Genomic DNA, 16,720 nt, shown 5'->3' with positions numbered 1-16,720 from the left:
TTCATGATTTATGTATATATTTTCTCTAATATTATGTCATGATTGGTAATTTTGTATTATTAAAGATAATTGAGGCATGAAAATCAGTCGGAAACAAGTTTTTATTCAAGTAAATCATTGAAAAATTTCCAAAAAATAAAAGCGGGTTTTTGTTCAGATCAGCAACGCTGGTGAAATTATTTTTTAGAGCTTTAAATTAAAATTTATCCTGTGATTGCTTAAAATAAAATTTTGAATACTAAATAATATTAAATTTTCGTAAAACAGCCAGTTTTTTTATAATTCGTCTTCAACGATAATTCTTTAAATTTTTGTTGAAAAGTTTGGCATCACTGAAAGTTGAGATTCAGTTCACAGCTGTTTTTACACGTCAGACTCGGGTGTGCGTTGCATTCGAGCTGTCAAAACTCAAAATGCTTACCCGCCGGTTTGTCATTCGATTATTCAGTGCTGTTCTGTTAGTAGGAATCTTTTTATCCCTTCCACAGTTTTGCCATACTCACTCTCACAATGACCATGGACATTCACACGATCATCATGGACACGCACATGGTCATCACGGACATTCGCACGATCATATCGAAGAGCGGCCATCATTCAAATATTCTAAAGAAGCCAATATTCCAAAACCGCCTCCTCCACCAGCGAAAAAACTAGACGAAAAGGAAAATCTTCATCACCATGGACATTCACATGATCATCATGGACACAGTCATGATCATGAACACACTCATGAAGAGACACAGCGTGCTGAAGTTCCAAAAAGAACAACAATGGTCTTGTGGACAGAAGCTATTGGTTCAACTCTTCTCATCAGCATAGCACCATTTATTGTGCTTTTTTTAATCCCTATTGACAGCAGCCCTGAACGCCAACCTCTGCTCAAAGTTTTGCTTAGCTTTGCCTCTGGTGGACTTCTCGGTGATGCATTCTTACATTTAATTCCACACGCTTTGATGGCTCATTCTGGGGATGCTGAACATCATTCCCACTCACATGGGCATTCTCATGGAGATGGTCATTCTCATGGACATGATATGACTGTTGGCCTCTGGGTCTTGAGTGGTATCATTGCTTTCCTAGCTGTTGAGAAATTTGTTAGAATCGTTAAAGGTGGTCATGGTCATAGTCACAGTCACAGTCATAGTGAACCTAAGAAAGATACAAAGCCTAAAGCTGAGACAAGCCCAAAAGAAGGAAAAACCAAAGAGAAAAAGGAGAAGGCTGCTAAGGAATCTGCGAAACCTTCTGGTAAAAGTTTTCACCTGTTTTTATGTTGTGTGAATTTCATCTCCAATTTTCTGTTTTAAGGAGATATCAAGGTAGCTGGATATCTGAATTTGGCTGCCGATTTTACTCATAATTTCACCGATGGCTTAGCTATTGGAGCTTCATTTTTGGCTGGACGTACGACAGGAATCGTTACAACGGTCACTGTTTTGTTGCACGAAGTCCCTCACGAAATCGGGGATTTCGCCATCCTGATTCAGTCAGGCTGTGATCGTAAAAAGGTAATTCTTATACAAAATTGCATTTTGTTACATGAAGCTAATGGCTCTCTTTCTCTTATTCAACAGGCCATCTTTTTGCAGCTCATCACAGCGGTGGGAGCGCTTACGGGATGTGCTGTTTCGCTGTTTGCAGAGGGAATTGGAGCTGCCGCAACCGCCTGGATCCTTCCGTTCACAGCCGGTGGATTCATTTACATCGCAACCGTTTCAGTCATTCCTGAACTTTTAGAAAACAGCAAGTTCTCTCAGACTATAATGGAAATCGCTGCCTTGCTTGCTGGTGTCTACATGATGGTTTTGATCGCCGAGTACGAGTGAAAAGTTTTGGATGCAAGTTGTTTCCTTCTGGCAAGGCTAGAATGGTTTTACTTTTACTTCTATTAATCCGAATACCATTCTGGCCTACATTACGCCTTGTGCTTGTTCGTATGTGTTGCAAGAAACTGAATAAAGGTATGAAATTGAAATAAAATTTAACACATTAAAAATATTTAAAGTTATTTTTGGGTAGCCTGTGCATTTCTTTGCACTTTGTTCAGTTGAACAAGCAGGTAACTAAGCTTCTTCATTATCGAAAAAAAAACGGTTATAGGCCTACATTGTTAAGTTTATTCAAAGGCTCTTCATTGATTGAAGCCATATTTTATCAGTGAAGAATGATATTTTGACTCTAGAAACCATATGAAAAGAACAATGTTTTGCATTGTTTTTTTCCCGAGGTTACTGATAACGGATTTGGTAATCTTCTTTGACTAGCGCCGACATATGTATGCACTGCTTTCATTTTCGCGTTTCTTCAATCGTAAAATCATTTCATGCAAACCTACAAAATTTCCGAAATTTTATTTTGAATAATAACCCCCATGGATTTACTTCATGAGCCATATGGGTGGCGCGCTTTCCGTATGTAACCATGGTAACTGACTTATGCCAAGTCAAAACAAAAAGCAAACCATCATACTGTGGCGTATATTCTTCTATTTCAAGCATACTTCGGTGTAAAAAATGACGTCAACTGCGACTTCAAATGGACCTGTCGCATCTACTCCACTGATAGCCACCAGCTTTTTCTATACCGTCCAGGGTCAAATCCGACATGGCGAATTCCCGCTCAATCCCCAACTGTACGTCAAAACTTGTTATCATCACGGAGCCGACTGGATCTTCTGCCATGTAAGTATATACCCTATAGCAACTTTTGGAATTTATAACGGAATGACTCCAACTTACGACGTGTAGGGTATTGAGGAGGGGTTAAGTCAGCTAGCCACTCAGAAGCCATCCGGAAGCCGAGAATTGGTGTGGAATTTTCCTTTACAATCATCGTGGAAGAGCACGAATCCCTACGGATGGCCTAGACTGGTACTCAGTGTTTATGGTCCGGACGAGCTGGGCAACGCCGACGTCGCATACGGCTACGGTTCAACGATTTTACCCATCTGTGCTGGACATTTCACGAGAACGTTGCCTATCTATCGCCCACAGTCACAGTCTCTTCTGCACAAATGGACCAGCTGGTTTACCGGACGTCGACCAGAATTGATTGATCCCAAAACCATAGCTCTCAATGAAGGCCGTGATGGTCAGCTCTTCCCGAGATGTTTATTTTTTATTCAAGTTATTTATAGATGCTTTCTTTTTGTATTTCTAGTTCTCCGAATGGAAACGTTAGGTTACGTCACTGTCGAATTCCACACGACATTCAAAGACTTCCAAAGTCTGGGCTATGATTCGTCATTAAGTCGGCCTGACCAACTGACCACTTTAGCAGCCTTTTAAAAAAAATTAAATACACGCTGTCGAGGTATGAAAAAAGACTTTGAAATGGATGTATTTCTTTGTTTTTCAACTAAGTAGACGACACCATTCAAGGTGAGCAGCGGGGTATAAAGACATCAAAGAGCGAAATTGTTCTCTTCCCAAACGAACGAGATTCCGGCGTGGGTCATGTTACATTACAAAGGATTCAAAATAAAAAGAGAAAAGAAAAAATCATGGGTGAAACAGTACGCTACTTTTTAAAAAATTAATCCCGAGAATTCGCAATCTCCATCCATCTGTGACAAGAGATGGAAAATTCTCCAAAGAGTGCCAGCAGTTGTTTGTTGTTATACATAATACAAAATGTAAGTGAATGACGGCATAGACGAAGAAAATGGAACAGGACATGTATGTAACAAACGATCAAAAATTTAGTCTTCTTTCCCCTCAATAATGAATGGCTTTTTCAAAATTTATTTTGTGAGGGGAGAAAAAAATAAAATAAAACATGCGATTCGCTTACTTCGAGCATAAAAAAGATGATTTAACTCCTGTTCTTTTCTTTCTTTGTTTTGTTTGAAAGGAGAAAAAGTATTGATTGAATCATATATATATAAAGGAGGTGGAGATTTCATCAACAACAACAACAACGAAGACTCCTCAGTGTCCATCAAAGTACCGAACCACGAGAGAGCGAAAGAACTAGAGGAAAGTCTTGGCTTTGGTCTCACGATGAAGAAAGAAGTGGAAACAATGGCTGAAAACCGAAAAAAAAAAAGTTTAACCAGAAAAAAGGGAGAAGGGAGAGAAATACGTGTTTCGAATGCTCAAACACGCCTTTATATCCTGTTATATATAAAGTAGGAGCAAATGCACATGTCATCACACGTTTAAAGAGACAAATTGCCAAGCAAAATCACATAAAACGAGGGATGGGGGGAGGAAGTTTTGAGGGTGAGGAGTGCATCCATGTGTAAGTTGCGACTTTTTTTTTGTCGAAGAGATGAGATGAGAGATGAAACTCTAAAACTCATGAATAATGTACAACACGTTCTTTCTTACACTCACTCACACACGCGATCGTTCCTCCGAGGATTGTATACACACATACTTAGACACCCGGTGCGCGCGCACTGGATGCAGCGCCACAACGAACGCCAAAATAATAAAAAAAAAACCAAGAAGAAAACAATCAGTACTTCCGTTTCTCCTTTGTCATCAATCCGGCGACGAAGCAAAAAAAAGAAAAACACAACAACTCGAAATGGAAGTGGAGAAACGGAGACGTCATTCGGGACGTTGATGGAATCGAGGACGAGATCATCAGAGCTTCACTTATCGCTGAAATCAAAAGACGAGAATCATTCAGAATCCATCAACTCGGAAGGCGAGTAACAGCAGTTCTTGACAATACTTACGCAGGTCCTGGATAGTAATATGGTGGAGGTCTCTCGTAGTCGGCGGATGGAGCGGACGGTGTACCGCCTACACTCGGAGTTCCTGCGGACGGTGATGTTGCAGCAGCTGCAGCTGCATGCGTCGGAGAAGCTACATAACGTGGGCCACTTCCATCACCCCAAGCTCTTGGAGCTGGATCTTGGAATCGTCCCGGTGCTTTTCCATTCCGCTCCGACGGAGCCACAACGGCCGTCGAAGCACCGGCCGCCACTCCTCCGCTCGTCGAAACTGAAGTAGCAATCAAGCCACTTCGATTGCTACTACCCGTTCGTGCCTGATGCTGCGAGATGCTGTAATCATCTTCGTACGCTCCTCCGTAGACGTGGCCGTAAGCGTGGCCCGACCGGTTGTTACCCGACGACGGCATTCCCCTACGATCGCGACTGTTAAATGAAATGGAATTTTTTGAAATAAAAATTTAAACTGAATCCGTATTATTAAATAGAGTGTTTGGAATTAGATTGAGAAGGGGGAACATAAAAAAAAAAAGAGGAGAGACGAGACTTTTATCTGATAGGAGGGAAAAGAAACAAGAAGGAAAGAAAGACATATATTCAGACATACACACACTTACACAGTACGTGCAGAAATGTTCTACTATTCAGCCTTCAACATGCAGTAAAGTTAATTTAATCAAAACAAAGAAGAGAAATAAAACAAAAGAGAAGAAGACAGCCATCAAGTCTTACTTGTTTAAGGCCAATGGAATGTTGTCCCGGTCGGCATAAGCATCATACAAGTACTCTCTGAAGGAAGGAAAAGTGTTTTTGGTTGATTTCCGGAATGGTATATGTATATATATAAAAAAAACGTAGCGAGAAAAAAAAAAAAAAAAAACCAGAAAAGATTTATAAAAAAAAAAAAAAAAAAAAAAAGAAACCATCGTTCAATGTTTCTTTTTTCACTTCAAAAGAGAGACAAGCAAAATAGCCAGACCACCACCATTGAAAAGAAGATAATAAAATAATCGAAATTATTGCTTGCCATCACCATATTTTTAAAATAGGGGCGAAGAACGAATGAATCCCAAAGAAAACTACTAACGAGAATATACCCGACGAAAGAAAATCCAATAATAAAAAAGAGAGAGAGAGAGAGAGAGAGAGATAAAAAATTTCGTGCTACAATATATAGAGCAGTTCTTTGGCACCAATTCAACCGAATGACGAAAGTATTTTCTTCAACAGGGATGTTTCTTTTATCTTTGATATGCATCGTCCAATAAAAGATATCCAGCAGGAAATGGTCTTAAATAATCGTAAAATCATAAAAGAAGAGGAAGAATCTCCTTTCTTCTTTTTTTGGGGGGAGGGAGGAGGACGGAGAGAGTGAGAGGCCTTTACCATAGAAGCATTTTTTTCCCATTAACACGCTCTTACCTCTCGACGATCGAGCCCGGATAGGGATCCGTCTTCCGGTAGAGAGAGGCCAGCACCATAGCCAAAACGACGCATGGTAGAAACAAAAGGGTGCACCATCCAACGCTGGCCCAGAATCCATTCTAAAAGTCAAACAACAATCGATCAGCAATGATTCACTAGACTAGAAAAAAACAAACACAAACACAACTTTGCTTTTGGAATAATAATAATAAAAAACAATAGAGAAAAAAAAAAATGTAAAGAAAAAACACAATAAAATACAAGTCCAGCAGTTTTCAAGAGGGGCCGTCTATTCCCCATCCCATTCATCACTCTCGAAAGAGAGCGGAATAAAAGCACACTACCGATTTTTGAAACCAAATCAGTAAGTGGAAAAAAAAATCAATAGGATTATAAGAAAGCAAAAGAATGAACAAAGCACTCACTTTTTGTTTTAAAGTAAAAAAAAAAAAAAAAAAAAAAGCAAAGTTAAAATCTTAAAAGAGGCGGGTAAAGCAGTGAACTTACAAAAGGCCAGAAGATATGTTGGCAGACCACGGCTGATGTCGTATTATAGGCTTGAGAGAGGGGCCAGCATTTACCGACTTTAAAGAGGACGTGGTCGGTAACGCGTTGGACATACTTGTCGATGAGCCGCTCACACTCCTTGGCAAATTCAACAGCCAACTGTGAAAAATAAATCAATCAATATTTCTCGAGTTACCAACAAAAAAATTTCAAAAATGAAAAAGGATGCACCGGATCGATACATCAATTTATCTCGGATCCATGAACTCTGCCGTTCACACACACACTCACAAGATTCTTTTTTATCATTTTTTTTTTTCTTTTTATTACCTTGGACAATTGCTCGGGTCCCTTATTTTCCAGGAAAAGTTGAGCGGATTCAGCCTGGCCAATTAGCATTTCAATGGCATCCGACAGGCTAGATTGATTGAAACGGACGCGTTCCTCCAAATTGGCGGCGGCCTTGCGCAGTCGCTGGGCCGCTTCTTTCATTGGAATCAATTCAGACTTTTGTAGCCGCGACAAGAAGATGGCATTGTCCCATAGCGTATTGGCGGCCTAATAAAGTAATAAGTTACGTGTCGTCGCTTTGGGGAACGGTTTTTTTTACTTGACTGTGACTTACATTCGGTTCGAATTGCTGCACTTGAACGGCAGTGCTATTCAGAATGGCTGCCATTTCCTGGAGGTTGACCGATGTTATATTCTGTTCCAGCTGTAAACCGCAGGCGACATTAAGATTCATTCACCGTCCCATCATTCAATGTCATTTTTTTTCAAACAACAATCATACCAGAATAGAGTAGGCCGTAAAGTTGACGCGCATTAGGTCGGATGCAGCGAAATCTCGTAGTTGCTGCTTGGCTTCGCTGGTCAACAGATTGACGCCGGTAAAACGAATATTACTCGTCAGGCGACGGACTTCAGATTCTATGTTCAAGCGACGGGCGTGATCACCGAGCGTAGAAACATTCAGGACTCGCTCCAGCTTTAACATTTGGTATAGGGTCCTGTTCTGATGGCATTCCCTAATGAGGAAAAACAAAAAATAAGGGTTGATTTAGGTTAATCATTCGAAGAACTTCCCGACGAATGGCGAAAGTGCGTAAAAACCGGCATGCAATCGTTGTGGTGGTTACACATACTTGACAATATTAGAGACGGTGACCAGGTCGTCCTTGACGACGCCGTGCGGGTTGAGAGCCGTCAGAGGCAAGTTGCGGTCGATAAAATCATAGAGCTCGCGCTGTTGGGGCTCTTCTCCCGTCCCTAGACGGGTCAGTACCTCGCACGAGAGATTTTGGCCGAAAACGCCAACCAGGAAGTGAACGACGGCCAACACCAGTAGCACCAGCGAAGTCATAAACACCAGTCCGACACCCCTGTTGAATAAACAAAAAAGAGCAAGTTGTTAAATCGATGTCTTCCTTCTTCTTGTAAAGACAAATGATTTCGGTAAAGGACATGCGTGTCATAAAAGGTTTTCTTACGCCATGAGGCAGGACGCGCCAGTGGCTCGAGTCCCGAAATCGTCGTCGTAGCGGTCGGCAGGCCGTTTGCCGCAGCAGCCGCACAGCAATCCAAAAGCGAAGCAGAGCGTGATCAGAAGCACTAGACTGGCCATACCAATATCAATGTAGAACCTGTAAGAAATAAATCAATACAAAAAAAAAGGAGAAACCAAAAAGAGTTACATACACACACAAACTGTAAAAGTTCGTTTTTAATACACACAGTGTTTGTTTTTTATGGTTAAACATGCAGACACACAATGTGTCTAGCCTATGGCCCTATACATTTCTTTTTACCATACCGATATTGACCATAGTGGTCGATGTAACCCTGTAGGGTGTTGATAGAGTCCTGGACGGACTCGCTGCGGGCCATCTCGACACCACGACCCATTAGGATGGAAATGTCCTCGGAATTGCGCTCCAAACTTTGTCCTGCAAGTGCAGATATGGAGCATGATACGCATCGTTAGTTTTGCGGTATAAAAAAAAGATGTGGTCGTCATTATCGCCTGTGCACAGCACTTGCGTCTTCACGGTCTAATGATTACAAGCCACTATCAACATGTTCTTTATAAAAATATTTCAAAAAGAAAAAAAGAGAAAACTTTCTCCATTTTTTTTTTTTTTTTGTTCGCTCGTAGAAAATGATGTTCAGATTTTCGTGATAACGAAAAATTACCGGCTGATCTCAAGTGTTGCTTGAAGGTCGGTAGTGTACTTCCGACGGCCCTTTGGACATCGTTTGAGACCCTCTCTAGGGCGGAGCGACCCCGCTTGACTTCACTCTCCACCCCAGTAGCGATCAAGTTGGAAATGTTGCGCGCGATTCTCTGCACATCCGGCAACTATCAAACATTTGATAAAAATAAAATAAAATGCTTCTTTGCCATTTTTTTTTCTTTTCTACATTTAAAGAAATGCACTGCAGTTTAAAGTCATGAAACACAATAAAAAAAAAAAAAAAGGAAAATAGGGTGAGCAGGAAAAAAAAAAACTAACATGCCGGAAGAGTGAGCCAGGAACACTAGCGCGCGCACACACACACAAAGTTTCGTGAGTGTCGGTGGTATTAAGAAAAATAAAGACGTGCCGACTGCCAACCAAAACAACGGTGTCTTACCTTGGGCAAATAACTCTCGACAAACTTTTTAATTTTCGAGTCACGACGACGTAGAAAGTTAAGAAAACGATTCATCATTATTATTGAGACGTTAGATGTGGTACAATAAACATTACTAATCGCCGTGTTAGTTAAAGGATCGGCATTAAAGTTAATGTTAAAAAAAAAAAAAAGAAGATAGAAAAAACGTACATACCTCTTGGAATTGAAGATCGACGGAGAGGGAATCGAGATCGTACTGTTGCCGGAAATTAGCACAAATGGGCTGGTTAGCGCATCGATCCAATAGCTGCTTCAATTGTCTTTTCACCTCCAACAAACCGTCCTACAAATAAAGTACACACACGCACACACAGACAATTAGATTAGATACATGGCAATTGTGCTGGTTTCTTTTTCTTTGTCACATACACACATAATAAAAGAACGCGGATCGAGTCGATACCTGAAGTTGATTAGCTCTGTCTTGGAGTACGCCTGTATCTTGTTCAATGTATGCCAGATTCTGTCGGATCTCGGCCAAATTGGAGACGATGGCCGTCAAGTTGTCGACTGCGATGGCTCGTGACACGTGTTTCAGTTCGTTAGTCACCAGTCGTCCACTGTCTGTTACGTGAAACAAGAGATAAAGGGGACATATAAGTATACAGGCCGAAAATCCATGGCGATATGTGTGTTTGCTTTGGTTTATGCTGCTGCTCTGAACCAATAGATCAAGCGAAAGGAAAATAAACGAACTTGACGATCAAATAAAACGACAAGTTTGTCTCATAAAGAAGAAGAAAAAGCGGCAAGCGCATTTACACACAACTCCGCACTTGTACACGTACAACAATAACACTGAGATAAATCCATGTCATCGCGTGCGTGAAATGATCTGTTGGAGCTTTTCCCTTCTTTTTTTATTTATTTATTTTACCCTTTTACTGTATATATCTTACCGTCGAGTGCTTTAGCAATGGCGGCTTCCAATTCGCGATAGTTGGTCGTCAACAATGTCACGTATTCCTATAACAAATGTAAAAGAAAAAAAAAAGGAAGACGAAAAAAGTAGAAGTTGTAGACATGCCAAATTAATTCGAGATGATGATAAGAAACTGTACTTTTCGAGTGTGATTAAAGTAAGTGGCTGTATCTTCAGTCGTGTGACGAAGGGCAGTCGGCAGGGCGTTAACGCCGTCCTGTGTGTTGGCATTGGAAACGAAGGCGCAGATAACGCCGAAACTGTGTCGGCACCCAACAACAAAAAAAACAACAAATAGAAAAAAATATATACAAATAAATGTCATCGATCGCTGTAGTCTTGTACTCAACACACGCATACAAAACTTGCCGTGTTCCTATTAAACACGTCCATCAGACTGGCAAGGAACAAACTTACGCGACAAGTAGAAGTAAAACACCAAGGAGCAGTCCCAAAATGACTCGTTGGCACTTGTCACCTCGTTTCTCGAAAGGCTCTTCTTTAGCACCGCAACGACCTATTATTTGCAAACAAAAACACAAATATAGTACACGAGTCCAACACCATAATCTCAGGAGGATTTTCTTCTATTCAGAAGCACTGTGCGGTGGGCGGGGGATCAATGCTTGTTAAAGTCTCATACAAAGTAGTAGGTAGTAAGGCCAGCTCCAGTCTTGTGTGTACAATACTGTTACTATACACAGCAGCTTCGTCAGCCATTGGATTAAACCCCATAAGCCTAAGGGAGACTCCGGAGGAGGAAGATGGATGTCAAGTCTCCGGGGATGCACTTGGAGTGTGTATGTGTGGCCGGATCAGCATTCCGGCAACGACATACGCGCGTAAAGGAGAGCACACTTGATCTGATCGTTAGTGGCTGATAACGACCTCTTTTCCTTCTACTACTTCTCTTACCACGTCTCTTGTATGCCATGCTATTTTTATTCACAAAAATTGCGGGCAACATTTGTCTTTATCGATCGAAAACGATCGTTCTTCGTTGCACGCCATTGAAGATAAGGAAACCTATCACGGCGATCAACTTAATTTTGAAAAGGAACATCGACTGCGCAAGTTTCCATCTTTCCGTGAAATTGGTTCCGGAATGGATCGATAGCTTCTCTCTAGTATCTCACGAGGTGTAGTAGTCGTAGTAGTTAGGTCGGTAGCTCTACAGCAAGATCGACTGAAAGAGATATAATAACGTACCAGCACAACGGCAGCAGCAGATGAAGACACCGGCGATGGGGATGATGGCGGCCAGCAAAAGTCCAACTGCGGCTACGGCGATGACTCCCGCGTAATGTTTTACAATGACTTGCCATTTGGTTTGCACTTGATCCAGCATCACTTCTGGTTCCGTGCTCAGTTGGATACCTTAACAGTGGAAGGAGAAAAAAAAAGGAGCATTCATTCAGTTTCTTGTGTTGAGCGTGATTGCGGACATATCACGCTGAATGAAAGTGTGCAGATCCCTGCCAGATAACAAATACGTCAAGGCCAATTTCTCGATTTCCATTCAAAGCAAGAAGTATCAAAGTAGTCGGGGGAAAAAAAACAGATGAATGGCGAAAAAGGACAAAGAAATGTTCAAGGGCGTTAAATAAAAATGGTATCAATGACTTTCGAAGTCTATGACAAAAAACTTCCTGATCACGCGACAGTCGTTCGTGTCAATCTGGTTCATCAATTGGGGGAAAAAAAGGGGGAAAAGTTTTCACTTTTAAATATTCCGCCGTGTTGACAATCCACAACATTAGTCATTTTTTTCCAAATCGTTAAAAATCACGTCACGAAGCCGACCATTTTCGTCCGTATTCACGCTACACAGAGTTTCTCCCAGGGCTCTTTTTTTTTCGCTATTTTACTTAAATCGTATGCATGACGAAACAAAAGTATTGATTCGCCCATTTCTTTAGCAGCTTTGCACACAGGTGCATTCATCACCATGACGACGACTCACGCTCAGAAGAGAGCCCACGAGAGGAGTTCAACAACCCGCCCGTAGGCTACCACGATGAAGGTTAAATAAACGGAATGATGATTGGTGCGTGAACGAAAAAGAAAAGAGAATCATTAAAATGTCCTTGATCTTGCCCGTAACGTCACTACCGGATGTTGATAACGCAACATTTCTTATCTTATCTCCAATAAAGGTGCAAGTTACCGGTAGCAGCCACTTCGGCATGGTGAAATCAAACAAAACGAAAGAAGGTCAAGGGGTCGTCCAAACGGGATTTACAAAACCCAAACATAGAAAGAATTCCCGTTAAATCGCATTAACTTTCCCGCCCCGCTACGGCGATAGAACCTGTGCGGATTGAATGGTCCGAGTGCCACAATCGTCAACGTCAAGATAAATGAGAGCAACGTCGTTCCACAACCACCGTGATAAGAATGGACAACGATACGCTGTCTCACTACAAACCATTAACCCAATTCCCATTTTCTTTAACCCAAAACCAACGACGCCGATTTCCTTTTCGTCATCATGGCGTCGAACGAATTGACTTTTTTGTTAATAACGTTCCAGCGTAACGAAAGCTTTCAAACAGCCCAGGTGTAACGATATACATCAAATTACACATAAACAATCTGCGTCATGATTTCTAAGCTCAGCATTTCAGTAACTAATAGTAGAACAGCCGTACCCCACGCGGACAAGCAACCCCACGACGACGACGTCCCAGATGGTTTCATACGTTAAAAAAAAAAAAATTCCAAAAAAAGGGAATAATAATAGACGCCATTCCAAACACGACAGATGTTTGCTTAGCATTCAACTTCAATAAAGTAAAGTTATTAAAGTTAGAAGAAGAAAAGTTCCCGGAGGGAATCTTAAGGGAAATTACCGGGAGGGACTAGATGCTTTGGCATGACAAAGGCCATAAACATGTTGGTGTAAGTGTGAAGATGCTCCATGCCCCGACTTTGCATCTTGAAAGTGGAGACGTAATCTCTGACGTATCCAGCCGTCTCTTCTGGACTAGAGACGGGCGTGTACGGGATGAGTTCGGGGGGAAGGATCTTGCGTAGCACCTGCTGCGTAGTCATCCCGGGCAACGAGGCGAACGGCGTTGTTCGCCACCATGAACCATCAGCCGCCGCCGCATCCGTCCGGCTCGACGGGTCCGTCTGGCCGATGACAGAGCCGCCGCTCATTAAACAGAGCACTAGCAAACTAACCAACAGCGGCCGTGGCATCTTCTTCATCAGTATTTCTAAAATCAATAGAAAACAAACCAACAAAATTGTGTAAAAGCAGAGAAGAGAAAGTAAAGGGAGGCGTGTTTTGATCGATCGGATTTCATCACATTCCCTCCCGCTAGACGTGCAGTGTCCGAGTTGACATCGCAGGAAATCCAATCAATCCCGGACCGCCTCTCGCATCTTTTTCTCCAAGACTCATCTAGCTTATTAGGGTTTCCTCTTTTTTCTTTTCTTTTTTAGATTTTTTTTAGTTTTTGCTTCTCTCTGCCTGTCTTTCCTCTCTTATGGCAATCAGACTGATTCCTACTGACAAATCCTTCTTTGTTACAAATAAAAACATTGATCCCAGCCGCTGCGAGAGAGATGTAATCAATAACCAGACCGTCTACCGACCGCCCGACCAACAGTCACGCAATCTTACACTGTGTGTCTTTCCCATAAAAAAAAAAAAAAAAAAATGTGAGGATGGTGGCTCTTATTCAAGTTTTGCTGTATACGATGAACTTTGTTGAACTTGCAAGATTTCCTTTTTTTTTACGAAGCAAAATCGATTCAAGTTTTGATTTGTCTGTTAGCAGACATACGCTCAAGTTGTTGCAGCTTTTATGGCCGTCCAGGAAATGGTTGACAGTTTCGACTTTTAAATGAAGGGAAACGGAGCACTTGAGCGACGACCGGATTTATTCATCTTGATGCCAAGATACTTTGGATAAAAGGTCGATATCCTTAAGTCAATTTCCGCCCGTAACCACAGACGATTGCGGTTCAAGGTCAAGAAATCGTTTCACATCAACCGGCCATTCCCTTTTCTTAAGTTATCTTTATTCAAACTAAAATACACAAGAAAAAATAATACAGATAACAGTTGGTCTGTGTGGTAAATTGGAAGGGGGGGGGGAGGCAAAAGCCCCCGGTTGTAATTTCAGACAAGGCAAGAAGAAAAAACCACCCCCCTCTTCTTTTTCTCACACTGAACCTCGAGGCAAGTGCTGCAGCCGGAACAAAAGAAACAACAAGAGACCCTCAACATGTCTCTCGGCCAAATAACGTTGATGCATCTCTCTCTCTCTTTTACTTTTTTCACTCACCTTGCAGTTGAAATGATTTTTCGTTTACTTCCAGTGTATCTTTTGTTGGCAATGGAACTTTGGTTAGATTGGCGGACGCCCACAAACACACCGACGCACACACGACGAACTTTAGTTTTAGTTTCAGAAAACCTTCGGTTTCTTTAGCGAAAGCCGATAGGCAGCCGTAAGCAGAATAATAAGTTCAGCCCATCAGCCATCACGCCAACACAACACTGACTGAAGCTCACTATCTCGCCAGCAGACCAAGCTTGGTAGGAGGGGAGATTTTAATGTGACTTTCTGTGCCACCGGGGCTCTTTCCTGCCATCTAGTGGCCATTCAAATTGACTTCCCAACTTATGGGCTAACACAGTAGAAGCGTTTTCACGCTTCAGGTTTTCTGACTACTTTCTTTGAGCCGTATATCCACGGGTGAGTTAACACGTACATCAGTGTCATTGAACTCAAATGATTAAGGGGTAAGAACGATGATACGTACGATGGAACCTGGACACGCCTTTTTTCAATTTTAACTTAAAGCATAAAAAAGACGGGAAATATAACTTTATTGAGTCACCGACACGACCCAGCAAATGGGGCGCAATTTAACTAGTAACCCACCAACTTCCTGACACATTCAAGGAAGTGTGGGATTTCTAGTTCGACACACACACATTTGGTTTCATATTTTTGGAAAATCTCAGCATGGCCATGTAACACAAGTTCCGCCACTTCCTGGTCACCACTGGTCTTTGGCAGTAGAAACATAAAGAAACTATACACGTAATTCTTTGCCACAGGCCACCATCGACCTCCAACGGATACATTTTTTTTTTTATTTGTTGCTTACTCTTTCTCCTTATCATGGCTGTAATCTAATCCATACCTTGGGGGACAATTGGTCGGTCAGGGCAATTGTGGCGTAAAATCGGGCTTGGAAGCTCACGAGGAAATGACTCAGATTTGTTTTCATGTTGACTCGACAGTTTTTTCCCCAGCCATCACAGTAACGTAAATAGCTTCGGATAAAAGCATGTGGTTAACCAACCAACATATTCGTTTGGAAATCCGGATTTCGATGTGTAATACGATGAACGCTTTCACTTTTAATCAGAATCTCATGAAATGCGACTCCCGATACTCAACTGTTTCATTTGACTGACCCAAAAGCAGACGACCCTACCTTGTTTTAAAATTATAGTCAAAGTATTAAACATTACGAACTGTGTTATTGCCAATATAATCCATGTCTCTTATACCTACTTCAAATTTTACGGCAAAGTATGTTAAAAGACTCTCTTTATGACCATAAAATATAATTTTTCTATATTTATAAGGGTAAGCTCCGTTTTGGGGCGTGAAGTAAAATCATACGGCAAACAGTTCTTGTTTGATGGCTGCAATGAAACCTGCTGGAATTCGGATCAGGTATTTTATTTATACAACATTATTAAAATTATGTGCATGAAAACATTCAAACTTGATAGGGAACCCCTCAATGGATTGCAGTGCAGTTTGGTAAAGACACTGCAGTGACTCACTTTGAAATTCAATTTCAAGGAGGTTTTGCTGCAAAAAACATTTGCCTACAAAGAACGAGCGTAGATGCTGGAGTTGCAAAGGTAGAAACAATCAAGACCTACTATCCAGACGACATTAATGCGATCCAAACTTTTCTTCTACCTGACTCACCTTTAATGACAGACAATTTAAAATTTTTATTACCTGAAAGCACAGACATGTTTGGCAGAATCATTGTATACAGGCTGAACTTGTATAAAAATTCATGATGCCTTAAGTAGGATTCTTCTAGGTCAAATAAAAAAAAATATTTTTTTCAAGCTAATACTTGATTTACATAAAAACTAGTTTTCGAAATTCCAATCCTGTTCTCTCAAGCTATAAGCAGCTATTGATTGTATCAGAAAAATAAGACGTTGAACGTAAGCATCTCCCCCCGACGAGTGCCTAGACATAGGCCCAAGATAAGCTGAAAATTCATTGAGCGTAGTCGACTTTGTCTGTTGACATTTTCGTGAACTAATCATCCCGTCATGCGCAACTTTAAGAATGCTAAACTGTATAAGTGACTCAGAGTGCAGGTTGACGTGCGACGAATGTTAACATCCTTCAAACATCCTTATTTGTGTTTAACGAATAATTTTTCTGTACACTGTGTGTAGCTTCGCACTTGCCATATTGGTTAGTTGATAGTTACTCTCG

The 16,720-nt window shown here is 41.4% G+C and overlaps 4 protein-coding genes across 6 annotated transcripts in view; 3 read left to right on the top strand and 1 right to left on the bottom strand.

Annotated features, from left to right (window-relative positions):
• Positions 1-347: 347 nt before the first annotated feature.
• On the top strand, positions 348-1,999 carry LOC130692538 (zinc transporter Slc39a7-like). The gene is made up of 3 exons (XM_057515669.2): positions 348-1,251; positions 1,312-1,511; positions 1,578-1,999. The coding sequence occupies exons 1-3, from the start codon at positions 414-416 to the stop codon at positions 1,827-1,829; spliced, it is 1,290 nt and encodes a 429-aa protein (XP_057371652.1). The 5' UTR covers positions 348-413; the 3' UTR covers positions 1,830-1,999.
• Positions 2,000-2,475: 476 nt separating this feature from the next.
• On the top strand, positions 2,476-3,449 carry LOC130692545 (B9 domain-containing protein 1-like). Its single transcript, XM_057515679.2, has 3 exons — positions 2,476-2,684; positions 2,751-3,093; positions 3,163-3,449. Exons 1-3 carry the CDS (start codon positions 2,517-2,519, stop codon positions 3,288-3,290), a joined length of 639 nt encoding a protein of 212 aa, XP_057371662.1. The 5' UTR covers positions 2,476-2,516; the 3' UTR covers positions 3,291-3,449.
• LOC130692189 (prominin-like protein) overlaps positions 3,326-16,720 on the bottom strand; it is a 72,280-nt gene continuing 58,885 nt past the window's right edge. The window contains exons 2-21 of one of the 3 annotated variants that reach the window (XM_059497549.1): positions 13,070-13,154; positions 11,427-11,594; positions 10,635-10,734; positions 10,357-10,477; positions 10,195-10,261; positions 9,699-9,859; positions 9,450-9,578; positions 9,254-9,277; positions 8,813-8,978; positions 8,433-8,565; positions 8,110-8,262; positions 7,765-8,001; positions 7,413-7,647; positions 7,245-7,334; positions 6,950-7,177; positions 6,620-6,778; positions 6,110-6,231; positions 5,420-5,476; positions 4,682-5,113; positions 3,326-4,606 (exon numbers count right to left, since the gene is read on the bottom strand). In XM_059497549.1, coding sequence (XP_059353532.1) covers positions 4,687-5,113; positions 5,420-5,476; positions 6,110-6,231; positions 6,620-6,778; positions 6,950-7,177; positions 7,245-7,334; positions 7,413-7,647; positions 7,765-8,001; positions 8,110-8,262; positions 8,433-8,565; positions 8,813-8,978; positions 9,254-9,277; positions 9,450-9,578; positions 9,699-9,859; positions 10,195-10,261; positions 10,357-10,477; positions 10,635-10,734; positions 11,427-11,594; positions 13,070-13,154 — 2,862 coding nt within the window. In that variant the 3' untranslated portion in view covers positions 3,326-4,606; positions 4,682-4,686. The remainder of the gene's footprint in view (positions 4,607-4,681; positions 5,114-5,419; positions 5,477-6,109; positions 6,232-6,619; positions 6,779-6,949; positions 7,178-7,244; positions 7,335-7,412; positions 7,648-7,764; positions 8,002-8,109; positions 8,263-8,432; positions 8,566-8,812; positions 8,979-9,253; positions 9,278-9,449; positions 9,579-9,698; positions 9,860-10,194; positions 10,262-10,356; positions 10,478-10,634; positions 10,735-11,426; positions 11,595-13,069; positions 13,155-16,720) is intronic. The other 2 variants (XM_059497551.1, XM_059497550.1) reach the window with 2 other exon arrangements.
• Positions 15,644-16,333, top strand: LOC130692551 (nuclear receptor 2C2-associated protein-like). Its single transcript, XM_057515697.1, has 3 exons — positions 15,644-15,778; positions 15,835-15,925; positions 15,985-16,333. The coding sequence occupies exons 1-3, from the start codon at positions 15,744-15,746 to the stop codon at positions 16,285-16,287; spliced, it is 429 nt and encodes a 142-aa protein (XP_057371680.1). The 5' UTR covers positions 15,644-15,743; the 3' UTR covers positions 16,288-16,333.

Source organism: Daphnia carinata, chromosome 1 (assembly GCF_022539665.2).
Source record: "Daphnia carinata strain CSIRO-1 chromosome 1, CSIRO_AGI_Dcar_HiC_V3, whole genome shotgun sequence".
Taxonomy (NCBI): domain Eukaryota; kingdom Metazoa; phylum Arthropoda; class Branchiopoda; order Diplostraca; family Daphniidae; genus Daphnia; species Daphnia carinata.
This window is presented reverse-complemented; position numbering and strand designations above follow the sequence as displayed.